This window comes from Zalophus californianus, chromosome 9 (genome assembly GCF_009762305.2).
Source record: "Zalophus californianus isolate mZalCal1 chromosome 9, mZalCal1.pri.v2, whole genome shotgun sequence".
NCBI classification, from domain to species: Eukaryota; Metazoa; Chordata; class Mammalia; order Carnivora; family Otariidae; genus Zalophus; species Zalophus californianus.
Window position 1 is genome coordinate 80305636 of NC_045603.1, and position 15907 is coordinate 80321542.

General features: G+C 34.8%; 1 protein-coding gene across 3 annotated transcripts in view; it reads left to right on the plus strand.

The window, feature by feature from the left end:
• Positions 1-15907, plus strand: part of ITPR2 (inositol 1,4,5-trisphosphate receptor type 2) — a 499981-nt gene that overhangs the window by 408615 nt on the left and 75459 nt on the right. For 2 of the 3 annotated variants that reach the window (XM_027593395.2, XM_027593396.2), the window contains 3 exons: positions 4011-4186; positions 12085-12249; positions 15454-15649. In XM_027593395.2, the coding sequence (XP_027449196.2) occupies positions 4011-4186; positions 12085-12249; positions 15454-15649 (537 nt within the window). The remainder of the gene's footprint in view (positions 1-4010; positions 4187-12084; positions 12250-15453; positions 15650-15907) is intronic. The other variant, XR_003519864.2, reaches the window with a different exon arrangement.

Sequence of the window (15907 nt, forward strand, 5' to 3'; positions counted from 1 at the left end):
TGGTGCACCCAGAAAGGCGCTGCTGACCCTCGGAAAATAGAAGACCTCTCAGCCTGAGGATGTCAACTCTTGAGGGCAGTTCCAGGTCGCCTCTTCTTTATCCCACACAATTCAACGTGGTAACTGGGCTTTAGGAAACTCATAGTTAGGTGTAGTAACAAAAAGAAGTTTACGCATATCACTTTTTAGGCCATTCTAAATATTTTTGGCTTCTTCTCTCTTCATTTCCCCTTTACCATTTTTGTAGGGGAAGCCATTTTTTTCCCTTGACCTTTCCCAATGATATGGATTGATTCTGAGTGGTCATTTCCACCAGGAATCACAGGCCACTGAGGCCAGGTTTCCCAAGGGGGTGAGCTTGGTTTACATTTATTCAGGAATGCAGGGCTTATTTGTGTGGCTATAGGTTTTGATTTGGTTGACTGGTTTATTTATTTAACATATGCTTCTCTAAAAAGGAAACTTGTACCCAAAGTGGAAGAATGAGGTATTGCTGGTTTGGGCTAAGAGCAGCTTTTGGTGCTAGAGAACATCCCAGATGTCCATTCAGAAGCTGAACATTGGCCATGGCAACTGTCCCTGCCCAGTTTGGCAAAGGCAGACTAGTTAGTGGAGAAAACTGCTGCCATGTGCATTTCTTATTTCCAGATAGCATATGACTTTTTTTTTTAATCAGGCTCAAATTTAGAGTGTAATTCTTTTTTTCCCTCAAATGCTTTGTGTTAAAGAAAGTTAAGTTCTTCAAGGTGATTTTAATTCATTTGACTTAATAACAACCATTGATGAAGTATGGCTATGTACCAGGCACTGTACTAGGCCCTAAAGACACAGAAATTGGTAAAGCTGTCCTTGTTTTCAAGGAGCTCATGATCTAGTTCAGGGACGAAGAAATGAGTAAGGCACAATAGTAAAGACCACCCATGGATTTATGGATGGATGTCCACTTTAGCTGGATTGAGGTGGGGGAAAGAGTCTTATGAAGTTACATGGGAGGCAGAGAAATGGAGAGGGACTGGAGGTAAGAAGCAGCATGTTCTGTACAGTGAACTATACACGAGTCATGTGAGGTGGATAGGAGAGTTCCATTACATGACTTGAACTGAGGTCTCCAAATTGGCTGTTAGAATTTTCTTCCATAAAGGACAAAATTCATATTTTCTAAGATTTGAAAATATGTAGAGCAAATTCTAGAAAATTTTTCCATTATTAAAAGAACAGCACTTATTATAGAAAATTGATACAAATATGAAGTATTAAGGAGAGTTCCCCCCTCCCACCCTCAGTGGGTAAAAACTGGCTTTAACAATCTGTACTGTCTTCTCTAGAGTTTGTCAGTTTCAATTTATTAATTTTTGCATTAAATCTTCAGCTAAAAACCAATGTGACCATTCTTACAGAATATGATTACAAATTATTGACAATTGACAATATTGTCAATAGCCATTTTAAATAACTTTTAAGTTTATTGATTTCACAAATACATATTTATCATTAAACTATGTGCAAGGTACAACATTAGATGATCTTTGAGTTCTTTCTGAAAAGAGATCAAATGCCCAGTTTTAAGTGCATGGTTATAATTTCTTGTTTAATCAAGGGGAAATCTTGGCAAGCCAGATATTGCCTAGGAAAGAATAGTCAAGATGTGGTTAGCTTATCAGGCACCAATAACAATGAGCAGTATAACTATAGGTGTCAATGCTAGGACTTTTATTTTTTTTTAAGATTTTATTTATTTATTTGAGAGAGAATGAGAGATAGAGAGCATGAGAGGGAAGAGGGCCAGAGGGAGAAGCAGACTCCCTGCTGAGCAGGGAGCCCAATGCAGGACTCGATCCTGGGACTCCAGGATCATGACCTGAGCCGAAGGCAGTAGCTTAACCAACTGAGCCACCCAGGCGCCCAATGCTAGGACTTTTAAAGTAAGAATGTCACACCAAGACACTGCTTATGAATTATACTGAAGAGTCCAATGACTCGCTAAAAGTCATTAAATGTGCATAGATGTTAAAAGTTCTAGTAAACTGAAGAATGAAGCTCCACAACTTGGCAAATTTATAACTGGAGACTTAGTTACTTACTCAAAATGAGTTCACAGATTATGTTTTTGTTTATTCATTTAATCAGTAAGTATTCACTTGTTGCTACATGCCACATACCGTGAGAGGCCCAGAGATCAGAGATGATCCCCACTCTTACAAAGCTTACATTCTGATGACATCCGAATAAGCATGAGAGAAAGTCGAAGGTCTGATTCTCTCCATGGCTCTTTGAGATCTGTGAAGTTGGTGGTCAGGCTATGTTTTGGTAGACACAAAGTGCTTATAAACCAACATTATAATAAACCTGAGTTGGGTATCCATTTTGTTAGCGTTGCCAGAGGATGTGAATTAAGGTAATTTCCAGAGATATGTACCCCTATTCTTTCCCCTTCCCCAAAGTCATCTTATCAGATCATAAATTTGGTGAGGGGGGTTGCACGCCCAGGTGGCTCAGTTAGTTAAGCATCTGACTTCAGCTCGGGTCATGATCTCAGGGTCCTGGGATCGAGCTCCCACATCAGCTCCCCACTCAGTGGGGAGTCTCCTTGTCCCTCTCCCTCTGCCCCTCCCCCTCCTCACTCTCCCCACCCACAGGCTGGTGAACTCTCTCTCTTTTGCAAATGAATGAATGAATGAACAAACAAACAAACAAATAAATAAATGTGATGAAGGGGTTAGATCAGATCTCTCTTCCCAACCATCTTTCATCACTTTTTGCTTGAGTCAATGTGATAAGGACAAACATTGCAAAAATAAACATGTCTAAGCTAAGGCTGTTTGCTACCTGACTTGTTTTGTTTTGTTTCTTAATGTCTGACAGGCTCTTCCTACCTACTTTTGATCTATTAGCACTAACTACAAACTAAAGGCTTACACAGAATTCAGTGAAGGAATTCAGATAATCCCGGGCTTTAACTGATAATACAAAAACTCTACATACCAAAGCACTTGTGGTATTTTGCATGCAGAAGTGAATTTTATAAATAATAGAAACTGTCCAAAAGAAATAACTAATGGAAAATCTCCATTTTGTTGTTTTCCCTGTGACTTCATTAGCCAATAGGCATGTGTTTGAGGTCCTATAGCTGATCTAATCAGCCCAAGAATGTGGGGTACTTCAGCAATAAAGCACCACATGACCTTCAACCGGGGATTCCTTGAATCCACATAGTCAGTGCAAACGTCAATGAATTATACTTTTTTTTTAAAGGAGATATATTTTTAAACTTCTTTTGGGCAATTTATAAAGAAATTTTGATGTATTGGGGTTCGTTTTTTAAGTATTTGGAACTTTTGTTTTCTGATGATTTTTGTTTTGTTTTGTTTTCTGATGACTTAAAAGCTCAACATTTTTTTAGAGTTTGAGTTGGCTTTCTAGTACATACACTCATACATATACACATACATCATATACATTCGTACACATGTATATTTTAACAGATAAAGCTTGTGTCTATTTTATTAAAGACTGGGTATTTTACATTCTGAATTCTTTAGAAGAATCTGCAGTATAGAAACTTTATGACAATAGAACAAGACAAGGTATGAGTTCAGTGACAAAATCCTTGGTTTCATATGATTTAACTGTACATTTAACACTCATTAACTGTAAATTTTGAATTAAAGTTCCCAAGTGAGATACATCTAGCAGAAGTATTTAACATATAACTCTTATAGGAGAGAAAGATGAACAATTCTCAGAGTTAATGGAAGCTACATTAACTAGTGGGTATTTTAACATCCTGAAAATAATCACAAACTTTCTGGAAATGCAATGAATATTTGCATTGAGTAATGAGTAATGTGTTCAGAGACATTTCCTCCAAATATACAGTGTGTAGAGTGGGTTGTTATGAAATTCAGTGTCTTATGGTTTGATTTGCTATGTTACATAAAGTAGAGTGGCAAAGATTTTAACATTTTCTACTTTTGTTCTTAGTAAAAATAAACTTCTTCCTCATATTACAGGTACACTTTCTCCGTTGTTCTCAGTTCTTCTTTGGATAGCAGTTGCAGTCTGCACATCTATGCTGTTTTTCTTCTCCAAGCCTGTGGGTATTCGACCATTTCTTGTGTCAATAATGCTCAGATCGATATATACAATAGGTCTTGGGCCTACGTTAATACTTCTTGGTGCAGCTAATGTAAGTATTTTATTTAGCTTTGTCCTTTTGTAAATTCATTGAAAAAGTGTACTAAATGTAAAAATGTAGCTATATATTTTAATTTGTGTATACATAGTAAATTCTTGTTTACTGTGAATTCAAATTAATGAGAGTTTAATTTGTACATTTGTAATTTTGAGAGAGAGAAAAAATGACAAGTAAAAATTTGATATATTTAAAAAGGTGGCATTTGGGGCATGACCCAGTTCTGCAATCAATTTAATCCAATCCAGTTTTAATGCCTTCTGTATCCTATACCCAAAGATATTGACAAAAATGACTCTAAACCACTGTTAACATCCTAAAGTGACTTCTAAATCACCCAAGAAAGATTAAATTATAGTTGGCAGAATTTTAGAAGTGAGTACCTTTTATAAAATGACCAAAGAAAAAGTATTGCTATATGAGAAAATACGAAATTTGGCTCTTTTTTATGTGAACAAAACCCATAAACTTGTGAAAGCCATCGATGAGATTAATATTTTTTTCACTAAATTTTGAAATACTGGAACAAGGGAGCATATTTCAAAACCTCAGTTGGTAAGTTGAGAATAAGTAATCAGAGCACCATTCCAAATAGCAATAATAGTACCCAGGAGATAAAATTTTAAAGGGACTAGACAGCTTTCTACATGGCATATTCATAAGGGATATTAAAAGAAGGGTAAATCACCAAGTTAATGAAAGAAAAAATGTCCAGGCATGCAAATAAATATTTTTAATATGTCTGCTGAATCCCTAAAGCACTGTACACAGTGCTTGTATGGGGTTTCTAACATAGTGTCCTATATTCTGGTATCTGCATATATGCTTTATCTTCCCTACTACATTATGCAGTTCTTTTTTTATTTTATTTTATTATGTTATGTTAGTCACCATACAGTACATCATTAGTTTTTGATGTAGGGTTCCATGATTCACTGTCTGCATATAACGCCCAGTGCTCCATGCAACACATTATACAGTTCTTAAGGATAATGATTGATCATTCAGTGTCTTGGAATGTTTTTGGTATCCAACAAATGTTTCTTAAATAAATTAGTATTCACGAGTGAGTGAATGAATGAGTGAAAAATTATCTTTGTATTCTTATACATTTACAGTGCCTTGTACATGAAATACATGGCAAGTATTTATTGAAAATGAATAAATGAAATAGCCAGCCAAACTTTTGAGAATTATAAAGCTGAGCTAGAATGACCAAGTCTGTGTTTCTGACCACTATTATATTACACTTCTTTGAAAATTTGACATGTTGTAAATGACAACTCCTAGTTAACTAGAACATTCAGGCAACCAAATTACCAGTTGTTCTTCATTCACTGTTAATAAAGGGAAGTGTACTATACATGCAAAGAGGTCTATCGGTAAAGAATTCTGTCAAGTACCAAATACAGGATTCTTAAGTTTCTTGAGGGCAGAGATTGTCACGTTCATAGGTATAATCCTGCCCTCTTCACTCCCTCACTCCCGATTCCATTTTTCTCCCACTTAATCCCTAGCGCTTAAACATTCAAAAATTCTTTACATGAACTGAACTTGTACTTTGAGTGTTTTGGAAACCAAGCTAATTGAGGAATCTTCATGTATTTATCTAAATTTTTCTAACCCTATTAGAAAACTTGAGTTAGGTAAGTCCAACTTATTATTAAAAAGACATTGAATATTGAGCCAAATTATTTGAAGAAGCAAATAATATTCCTAAACTGACAGCTGGTCCTCAATAAGACATTAATTCGAGAGAGAAAACCCAAGTTTGATAAGTTGAAATAATAGCTAGATAGAGTTGGGCCAGAAATAACAAGCATTTATTCAGCCTCTGTTATCTGATAGACATTAAAACTACCAATAAGTAGAGGATGTGGTTCTTGCCATACAGAAGCCTCAAGAATAAATAAAGAGATAAGGAAAAACATTTTAATGTCTATTGGGGAAACCAAAAACATTTGGAGTTACTTCTCCTTTCCCCCTTAGGGGACAGGATGAAAAATAATCTCTGCCTGGTTTGGTGAGAATAGTTCCACTATAGGAAATGACAATTCATCTAAGAGGCAACTTTTATACTTGAAAAGAAATATATGTGGAAATGTATCTCTCTTATTAAATGTATGAATCTGTGGGTACTCTCATATCTCTCACAGCATAAAAAACCCATTTGCACAGCCCCCCAAACGATACATCACAATTTGCCAGTTCAGGGCATTTTGGCAAAGAAAATATCAAGTTTAATTTGGAACAAACAAATTGGATAGTATAATTGTGATTTCGATAATATAGATATTGATAGTTTTTATCTATAGTTTTGATATTGTACAGATTAATAAAATGTCTTAGCACATAATTATCTATCTTAACTTTTGTCATAATAAACTTATTAGGTGGCTTACTATTTCCCAGGGGGCAGGAAAAAAATTAAATGAAAACATAAATCAGTCACTTTTTGTAAGTTAGGATTTAATATATTTATTAATTTATACTTAAAAAGTTTGCATTGTTTGACAGGTGAAACTATAAGTGCTAAAATTATAGGTATCAGAAGCAGGAAAAACAAAAGAAAATATTTACCTGACAATCAAGCCTTAATGAGAATCAGAATTCTAGACCATAGGCAAATCGAGCCTCTGAGTTTCATTTTTCTCATCAGTGAAATGAAGATGTTGAAGCCTAGTTTGCACTTAGCAGTTGTTAAGAAGATTGGTGGAGAAGATTAGTATGAAGGTTTAGAGCAGAGAAATAACAGTGATGATATAATAGCAGCAAAGGCTACTGTTTATCAAGCTCCTAACATGTGAAGTACTATTTAACTGTGAAACATCGGTATCACAATCATAAAAGTATTTGTATTTTGGTTCACAGAGGGTTGTTTGTTTCTGGACTCAGTGTCTTTCATAATGTCAGGCAAATATAGAAAGTCACTTTTCTGGAAAAGGAACCAAGTGGAAGGAAAAACCTCAATCTGTGTTCTGAGCATTTAGTATTATCAGTTTCTGTTTATTATGATGCTTCATTTTTATCATCTTTACTCATTTCTAACAATCGAAGTTTTGTTTAGATTGCAACTAATTTCTCCATCTTGTCACAAGGGTTATCTCAATGTTTGAGATGTTTCAAAAAATTCAGATGTTTTTCTCTGTTATAAAGCATATCTTATAACCCAGTACAGTTTTCTTCTCACAGTCTACATTGCAATGGAAATTAGCATATTATTTTGGCAAATATAAACACACATTTTATAAATTTTAGATCACCTAATATTTCTGTACCACTAATAATGAAAATATTCCCAGTCATGTGGATGTTAATCAGTTTAACCATTCCATTAATTTTTATTGTTTAGATTTTTAGATATTTTTCATAATAAATAATGCAGTAAATACCTGTGGAAGATCTTTTAATATCTTCTAAACCCTTCTTATGTACAATGTTTTTTTTCTTTTGTAGTAGTGCCTGGAAATGTGTAATTTATTTAATGACATTTATAAATTATTTGCCTTTCTTACAGTTATTTGTAATATGGAAATGTTCCCTTATGCTGAAACTTGGTCTTGCCATTTTGCAGAGAGGAGAAGCAAGTGGAGTTTAGCAGATAGCTGTCTATTAGCAATAAGCCACAGTGTTCACATTTAATAGTATCATGCCCTTATTACTTACCTGCAGATAGTTTCCTGGGAGGGCTCATGTTACTGCTAATCTATAAGGTTGAGCCCCACCATATGTTCACTTAACATACACAACTTCAATTATATATTCCAAGACAAAACATTCATTCTCTCTCTCTCTCCCCCTCTCTCTCTCTCTCTCACACACACACACCCTATTTTTCATATAATACGGTCATTGAATGCTCCTAACTTATTCTGATATTCAGTTGTAGTAGCAGGAAACTGCTTCAGTGCTGGGGGAAAACTAGAAATGTTGAATTTATTTAAAAAACAGTATAGCTTATACCACCCTTGTTTATTATACTGTTTTGTTGGCAATTTAAAAGATTTCCAGGGTGATGTTGGCCTGAAAATTTTGCCTTATGCTTTGACCATAGAACCTTATCCTGCCTAAGGTGTAACACTACTGAGATGGAGATTTTTGAATCAAATCACATAGATTTTAGTAAGGTTGATGTTGATGGCAATATCATAATATGGTTAACATGTAGTTCAATAAATTCAGTTTTCCTTTTCAAGAAATACTAGACAGTATGTATGTATGTATGTATGTATGTATTTGGCTATAGTTTATTCCTGGAAAATAGGTCATTTTTTCCCCTAGGCACAATGTAAGATAGGGATAGAATTCCTGATCAGGAACATAGAACCAATAAGACAAAAAAGGATAATATAAAGGCAGCTATAAATTTCTGTGATCCCATAAAATAGCAAAATTAAAGGATATCCTATAGAATTCTAGAACTTTGAGTCACCTTAAGGATTATTCATTTCTAGGCATTTCATTTTAGAAATGAGTATACAAAATCCTATAGAGACAAGGAGGATTTACCAAAGCATCTGGTGGGTGGCAGAGCCAAGACTGGAACCCAGGTGGCCCAACTTCTAGTCCAGTGTCCTTCCACTATACTGCACTGTTAAAAGTCCTGCAAAGACATATCAATGAATTTTGAAGTATCTATGAAAACAGTACTGTACTGTACAATTAATTTCCCCAATTAAAATTAATGAATTTTGTTCACTCTACATTAATTAACAAATGAACATTAATTTTGCTTTTGTTTTTAGAAGACCTACTGGTAAATAATCTTTGTAAAAAAGACTGTTGGAGGGGAGGTGGGCAGGGGGATGGGCTAAATGGGTGATGGGCATGAAAGAGGGCACTTGTGATGAGAACCGGGTGTTATATGTAAGTAATGAATCACTGAATTCCACTCCTGAAACTAATATTGCACTACGTGTTAACTAAAATTTAAATAAAAACTTGAAATATTAAATAAATAAATAAATAACTGCACTAAAAGCTTACATTGATACTGTTTCCCTACCCCACTCCACACTTTTTCCCCCACCATCACACAATTCACCCCGTCCTCAACAAAACATATACGAAATGCAATTTTGAAGAATAGATGGAGAAAGATAAAAATATTGTGGGACAGTTATGGTCATTTATATTGGTATTTGTATGCTGATTCAAGAGTCTTTTCAACACCAAATCAGAAGAGGCTGGTCTTTTAGCCACCTTGCCCAGTTCCCACGCCCTCCATTTATCATTGCCCACATGGACCCTTGCCATAGAAACAAAGATTGCCTACATAATGACATTGACAAATGAAGGACTGGTTAGACAACTTCAAGTAAGTCATGACATGAGAAGGGAGAATAAGTTTTTGTAACATCTTCATTCCCACAAATATCCCCAGCTTTCATGGAAATGCTCTATAAAAACAATTTATATATTTCAAGGTCACAGTGCAGGAAAAAACAGAGTTCAACTTCTTTCCTCCTCAGATCATTTATTCTTGCATTTATTTCTTCTTGGTATGAACACCTCAAAACAAAAGGACAATTTCCTTGTTTCTGATCTCTACAGGGATAGATGGATTTCATTGCCAATATCAACTCCATTCTAGTTTGAGACTTAGTCAAGAGAACAGGGACATATCCATCAACACCAAGCTCTAGACCAAATTTCAAAGAAAATAAAAATCAACCTGTACACAGAGAAGGCAAACCTTTATTTTTCATGCAAAAATGGCTGAGGCCCTTTTAGGCAGAAATGTGTCCTTCATTTTGCATTATTTGAGAATTGAAATGTATTGCTTTTTTTGAGAACTTGAACCCAATATATTACTTTTCCTGAATGTGTAGGACTTATAGTTTTCCTGTGTAATTGTTTAATGATTCAGTTTAGGGAAATAGAAATCAGGAAACAACATATAAACAGTTTGTCATGAGCATATCATCCATCCTTCTGAAAAGTCATACTTTCAATTTTTAACTTTATTTTTTATAGAACTTCTTACTTCTATTTCATATTGATGAATATAGTGGGTGAAGGAAAGCAAATAATTTGAATTTAAGTAGTCACTCAAGATAATTTAAAGAGTAAAACTGAATATTACTTCATCTAGACATTCTGTATTTCACCATTTTCATGGTTGTTTATTGTGAAATACCACATGTATCTGAGCACCTTGTATATATTTCCTGAGCTTTTTAAATGACTTTTTATGATATTAAACTTACTCTTGGATAATAGTCATAAGGACATCATTATACTGTAGCTATGTTTAATAATAATGTAAATATATGATGATGAAACTAAATAGTGAAGTGTAACTTTCTGCCGACATTATTCAAATTGTTCACAAGATGATGAAAGAATGGAAAACACCGATTACTGAGAGGATCATTAATTAGCATGGGGAAAACTTAGGAAGTTTGAACTTCTGTGTTGTTGATTTGGTTTGGCTATCTTCACAACATGCAATGTTAACCCACTTTTCATTTATTTATTGATTTGAACTTCAGAAAGTTGAGAGAAAAGGTTTTTCCAACCTCTCAAATTTCACTTCTGCCCATTATTTAAAATCATTACATAAGGCAATTTCTTTTTGTATATATGAAAAATCAACGCTGTTGCAAAGGACAACGTGTTTTCCCAAAGTTAGCTTTGGACATGTAAAGACAAATACGGTGCCACTAGAGAACTTGAAGAACTCAGGGAACAATTTAGAAGAACTGAAATTTGAAATCTGTAATTGTTTCCATGATGACTAAGATGCAAAATGGCTTCTTCAGTTTATAAATAATGCAGTGACTCTAGAACCAAATATCTGGCACTAAGTTTATGATAACTGTGTTCTTTGGAAATCATTGCATAGATTGTTGTTATTGCCAAAGAATCTCTGTGTACGTTTCTATATTCCAAAGTCATGCCACAAAGGGCAATTTTAAATAGTTTTAATATAAATACATAGCACCAAGCATAATAAACACTCCAAAATGTTTATTGAATAATTACCACCTGTGGAGCTTAGAAAATATATGCATGCAGGATGCCTGGGTGGCACAGTCGGTTAAACATCTGACTCTTGGTTTCGGCTCAGGTCATCATATCAGGGTCATGAGGTCGAGCCCCTCATCAGGCTCCACGCTCAGCTAGGAGTCTACTTGAGATTCTCTCTCCCTCTCCCTCTGCCCCTCCCACTCATGCTCTCTCTCTCTCTCTCTCTCAAATAAATAAATCTTAAAAAAAGGAAAGAAAATATATGCATGCATTATATTTGTTTTAACCTAATTACATAAGTATATTTATATTTTTATGTATTTAAATGCAAAAAAATCACTTTTAATGGCTTACTTGTTTACAGTAATATTCAGTAGAGAAAGTTTAGGATAAAAAAATGAAGGATAGATATTTTCTGAAAAGATATTTTTCTGTTACATTTCCAGTATAATAAAAATATTGCATCTATTACTTCTAATATGGAAAATATGATGGGTAGTATCTAAAGAGTCATTGTACTAAGTGTTTCATACGCATTATGAATTGTTTAATCCTCTAAAGAGTTCTATAAGGTCGAAATCCCTTTGCTCCAATTTTTCCAAAGAAACGATCAAGGCCAGCTGCTGCATGACCTTGTACAACAGTAGTGAGAGAGCCAGGGTTTAAATCCAGGTCTGCCTCGATTACATAGCTGGCGCCCTTAATCATCCTCCTCTTTTCTCCTGGAACTGCAAATGATACAACTTTGGGGTGTTTTCTGTTTACACACAGATTTGTAAGCAATGCCGAAAAATTACCAGATGAGAAATGATAAAAGAAACCCGCAGATTTCGTGAATGCTAGGTTTTGTCAATGACTGCTATTTACGTGAGTTTCGGGGATAAATAAGACAGTAAAGTCTAATCTTTTCCTCCCTGCAGCTTTGTAATAAAATAGTGTTTCTGGTGAGTTTTGTGGGCAATCGTGGCACTTTCACCCGAGGCTACCGAGCGGTCATCCTGGATATGGCCTTTCTCTACCACGTGGCCTACGTCCTGGTTTGCATGCTGGGCCTCTTTGTCCATGAATTCTTCTATAGCTTCCTGGTGAGTACTTCTCCATGTGGACGATCACCGCTGGAAAAAATAACACAATGGTGCTGCTTCTTATGCTTCTTCCTTTGATTTTTTTTTTTTTTTTAAGCAGGGCCTGACATTTAGGACAAATTATGTTATTTTTAGAATTTCCTAGGAAAATCAGGAATTAGTATTATTTTTCCTCTCTTCCTCTGAGAACCCACATAGGTGGTGGAACTCTTTATTTCCTCTCTGAGAAGTTACCAACGACCCGACCTCTAGAACCAAAAGCAGCTGCTTTTTGGCTTCAGCCAAATCCTTCCTTCCCCTTACATTTAGAGGTTCTCCAACAGAGTTTAGGAGAAAAAAAGTGGGGATACGTTTTCTTAGCCCTGGAATCGTTGTACCTTATTCACAACAACAAATATTATTGTAACTCTAGAGTGGCATATAAATAAAATGAGTAAACTGCCAACCTCGCAAAAAGGTACTGAGTTGTTCGAAATCTTAGTTTCAGATTTAATGTGTCTTTGTTGTTAAGCTTGTCTACATGCATCTAATTCATTAAGCGGGCTTTCACATTTCTTCTAGATTCTTTTTTCAGGTTATCAGTTTTACTTCCTACATATAGACTGTTCTATAGCCATAAACTAGGAGGAGGGGAGGCAATATAAATTCATGATAATGTTTGAAACCTAAAGCCCTACCAGGTTAGCATCATGATGCCATGGGAGCAATTTATTTATATCTCCAGCCCATGGTTGACATGCAGTGGAGACCACTAGCCAATAAAATAATTCCTGAAACCTCAGTTGAAGATCTAAAAACATTATGCTGACCCTGTCTGCTTGGCTCACAGGGGACAAATCCATCACCCGCCGCTTTCCTGTTACCTATCTAGCAAACCCAGGTAGGAAGACTGAAGAGAGGCAGATTTTCCATTTACTTGTCAAGCATTTGCAAGAGCCCCCAGGAACCGTAGATTTGTCCCTTACACTTTGATACAAAATTATCTTCTAGGTAGTTAAGTTAGATGATCCAACAATCAAAAATAGAGTTTTTACTGTTCCAGGGATCCAAATGATTTCCCTTTCTGCTCTAATTTACCAAAAAAAAATCCATTTTTAAAAACATGCCCATGCTATATGAAGTCCCATTACACCCAGCACTTTGACCTGACTTGTGACTTGTAATATTCTGTAACGTCTATAAAATGCATAGGGATAGTATGATAGACTCATACTATCAAGATTCATTAGAGAGATAATATGAAAAACATGTGAAATGATGTATTAAATCTTTCTGTTTTCCAAAGAAAGGCAATTGACAAAATAAAGGTGTATTTGAACCATTACATGAGCTATTGATAATAATGTTACTTTTAATTTACGTTACTTAACCTAATTTTCTAGTTGTATTTTCCTCTTGTCTTTTATTGTTCTAATCTTACAGTAGTGATGCTAATTTGTTTTCACTGGGTTGTTGGTGAAAAGGATATTGTCCATTTTGACGTTTATAGAGTATTAGGAGGAAATTATAATGGACATAATGCCAACATGGCATTTAAGCATATTTTAAAAATATGTTTTATATTTAAAAAAATACATGAATATGTATTTCTAGTTATACCCACAAATCCCAATCCTTTATCCAAAATAATAAAAACCACACTCTAGATTTTCCTTTCAGAAATAAGTAGAACCATTAACCTGTCCAGTGTCTTACACTTTTTTTTGCCTCCTCAAGATTCTGATTCCAGGGCTATGGAATGAGGTCCAGAAATAAGCATTTTTAGCAAGCATCCCATGGGGCTCCTGAACACTATAAACTTTTAGAAACCATTCAGAAGTGACCTAGAGCCCATTTCCAGACCCTTTCTTTAAGTCACTGTTGAGTTAAAGTAAAGGAAAATCTCCTTTATGTCAACCAAAGTTGTTAAGTAAGCTGAATAAGTCAGTGTCATAATTTGGAAGTTGAATTTGCATTAATTAATTTGTCTGTCCTGAGAAATATTGACTTTGTTTCTAGAAGTTGTTGCTCCCTTCAGAAGATAAGCACTTAGCAAAATAGTTAAACATATTATTTTGCATATGATCATGATAAAATAGCAGTTTCCTAGGGTGAGCGAACAAGGTAATATCTCTATGGCAATTATTGGCAAGACTAAAATTAAATTGGAAAGTAAGTCAGTACTCAGAAAAACAGGACAAGTCCTGGTGTTTCTGCAGGAGCTCGTGACACTGGTAATGCCTCGTTTCAACCAGTTCAGAAATTTTAATCAGTTCCCACAGATAGCAGGAGACAAACCTTAATTATTCCAACTTTTAAAATGCTGTTCATTTCCAAACAGATATTTATGCCTTTTTAAGTGAATATTTACTTACTGCTTTTAACTAGCCTTTGATAATATAACATGTACTTCCTAATGTATAATTTCAACTTAATAATATAGCAATAAATAAAATTGTTCTTGGTGTTGACTCCAGAGAGCAAGCACATACCTAGGTTCTAGACTAGTGCAGAGACTTTCTGCTACTAAACACAAAATGGATAATAACCCATTAAAGGGAGTGAAAATTTTTTTAAAAATTGTGTCTTGTAGTTTTGCTTATACTTCTGTTTCCAAAATTATATCCTAAAGTAATAGGTTTTGCCCTCATTATACCAGAGGTGCTTCCATTTCTCAAATATTTTTTAATTTCCCATCTTTTCTATTGCAGCAGGCTCATAAAATTGTTCTAGTAATTTCACCCCTAATTCCTTGATTAAGCAATAACGCCTAATGACTCTGTCAATTAGCCATCACTTAGGTAAACATAATTCTGCATTTTCACTTTAGCCATCTTACGTATTTCAGAAGCAACTGCAGAATATCAGTGAGGATAAAAATAAGGAATAAGTAGCTAAGTTGGTTAAGTATAGTATTATAATTTTTTTAAATTCAAATTTGAAGCTGTGCTATTTCTGTATCTTACAAAATTGAAATTATGTTGGTTATGAAACCAACAGATGCACATTATATGCTGTGTTAGAGTTATCTTTATTGAAAAACAGTTTATTAATACGTTCCAACTGTAGAAGACACATGTATTTTGGTGTATTTTTAAGGTATCAGTTAGTTTGTTATTTTTTTCACAGGTAAACTAAAATGGCTTGCATCTGTATTTGTAATTACCTTTTATGTTTATTCAGCTTTTGCGCCACTGCATTTTTTTCCTTGTTTTATTTTTGTAGCTTTTTGATTTGGTATACAGAGAAGAGACTCTGCTTAATGTCATAAAGAGTGTCACACGGAATGGCCGCTCCATTATTCTAACTGCAGTCCTGGCTCTCATCCTTGTCTACCTGTTTTCCATTATTGGGTTCCTTTTTCTGAAGGATGACTTCACAATGGAGGTGGATAGGCTGAAAAACAGAACTCCTATTACAGGTATTGCTACTACCACTACATGAGCTTTCTCTGATGGCAGATACAACTTGTACACAGCTTAAGAGAATTACAGATAAACACTAATGGAGGAAATGTTTTCTTTCATTCCTTTGAAAACATGTTCTTACTCACTGAGAGCTCATGAATGTGAAATATTCTTCAGCTATCAGCTGTCAATGGGTATAGGAACATCCTGATATAAGAAACATCATCTGGGCTCTGTCTCAGTAAGAAAGTTTCAACAGTGTTGATTGTATT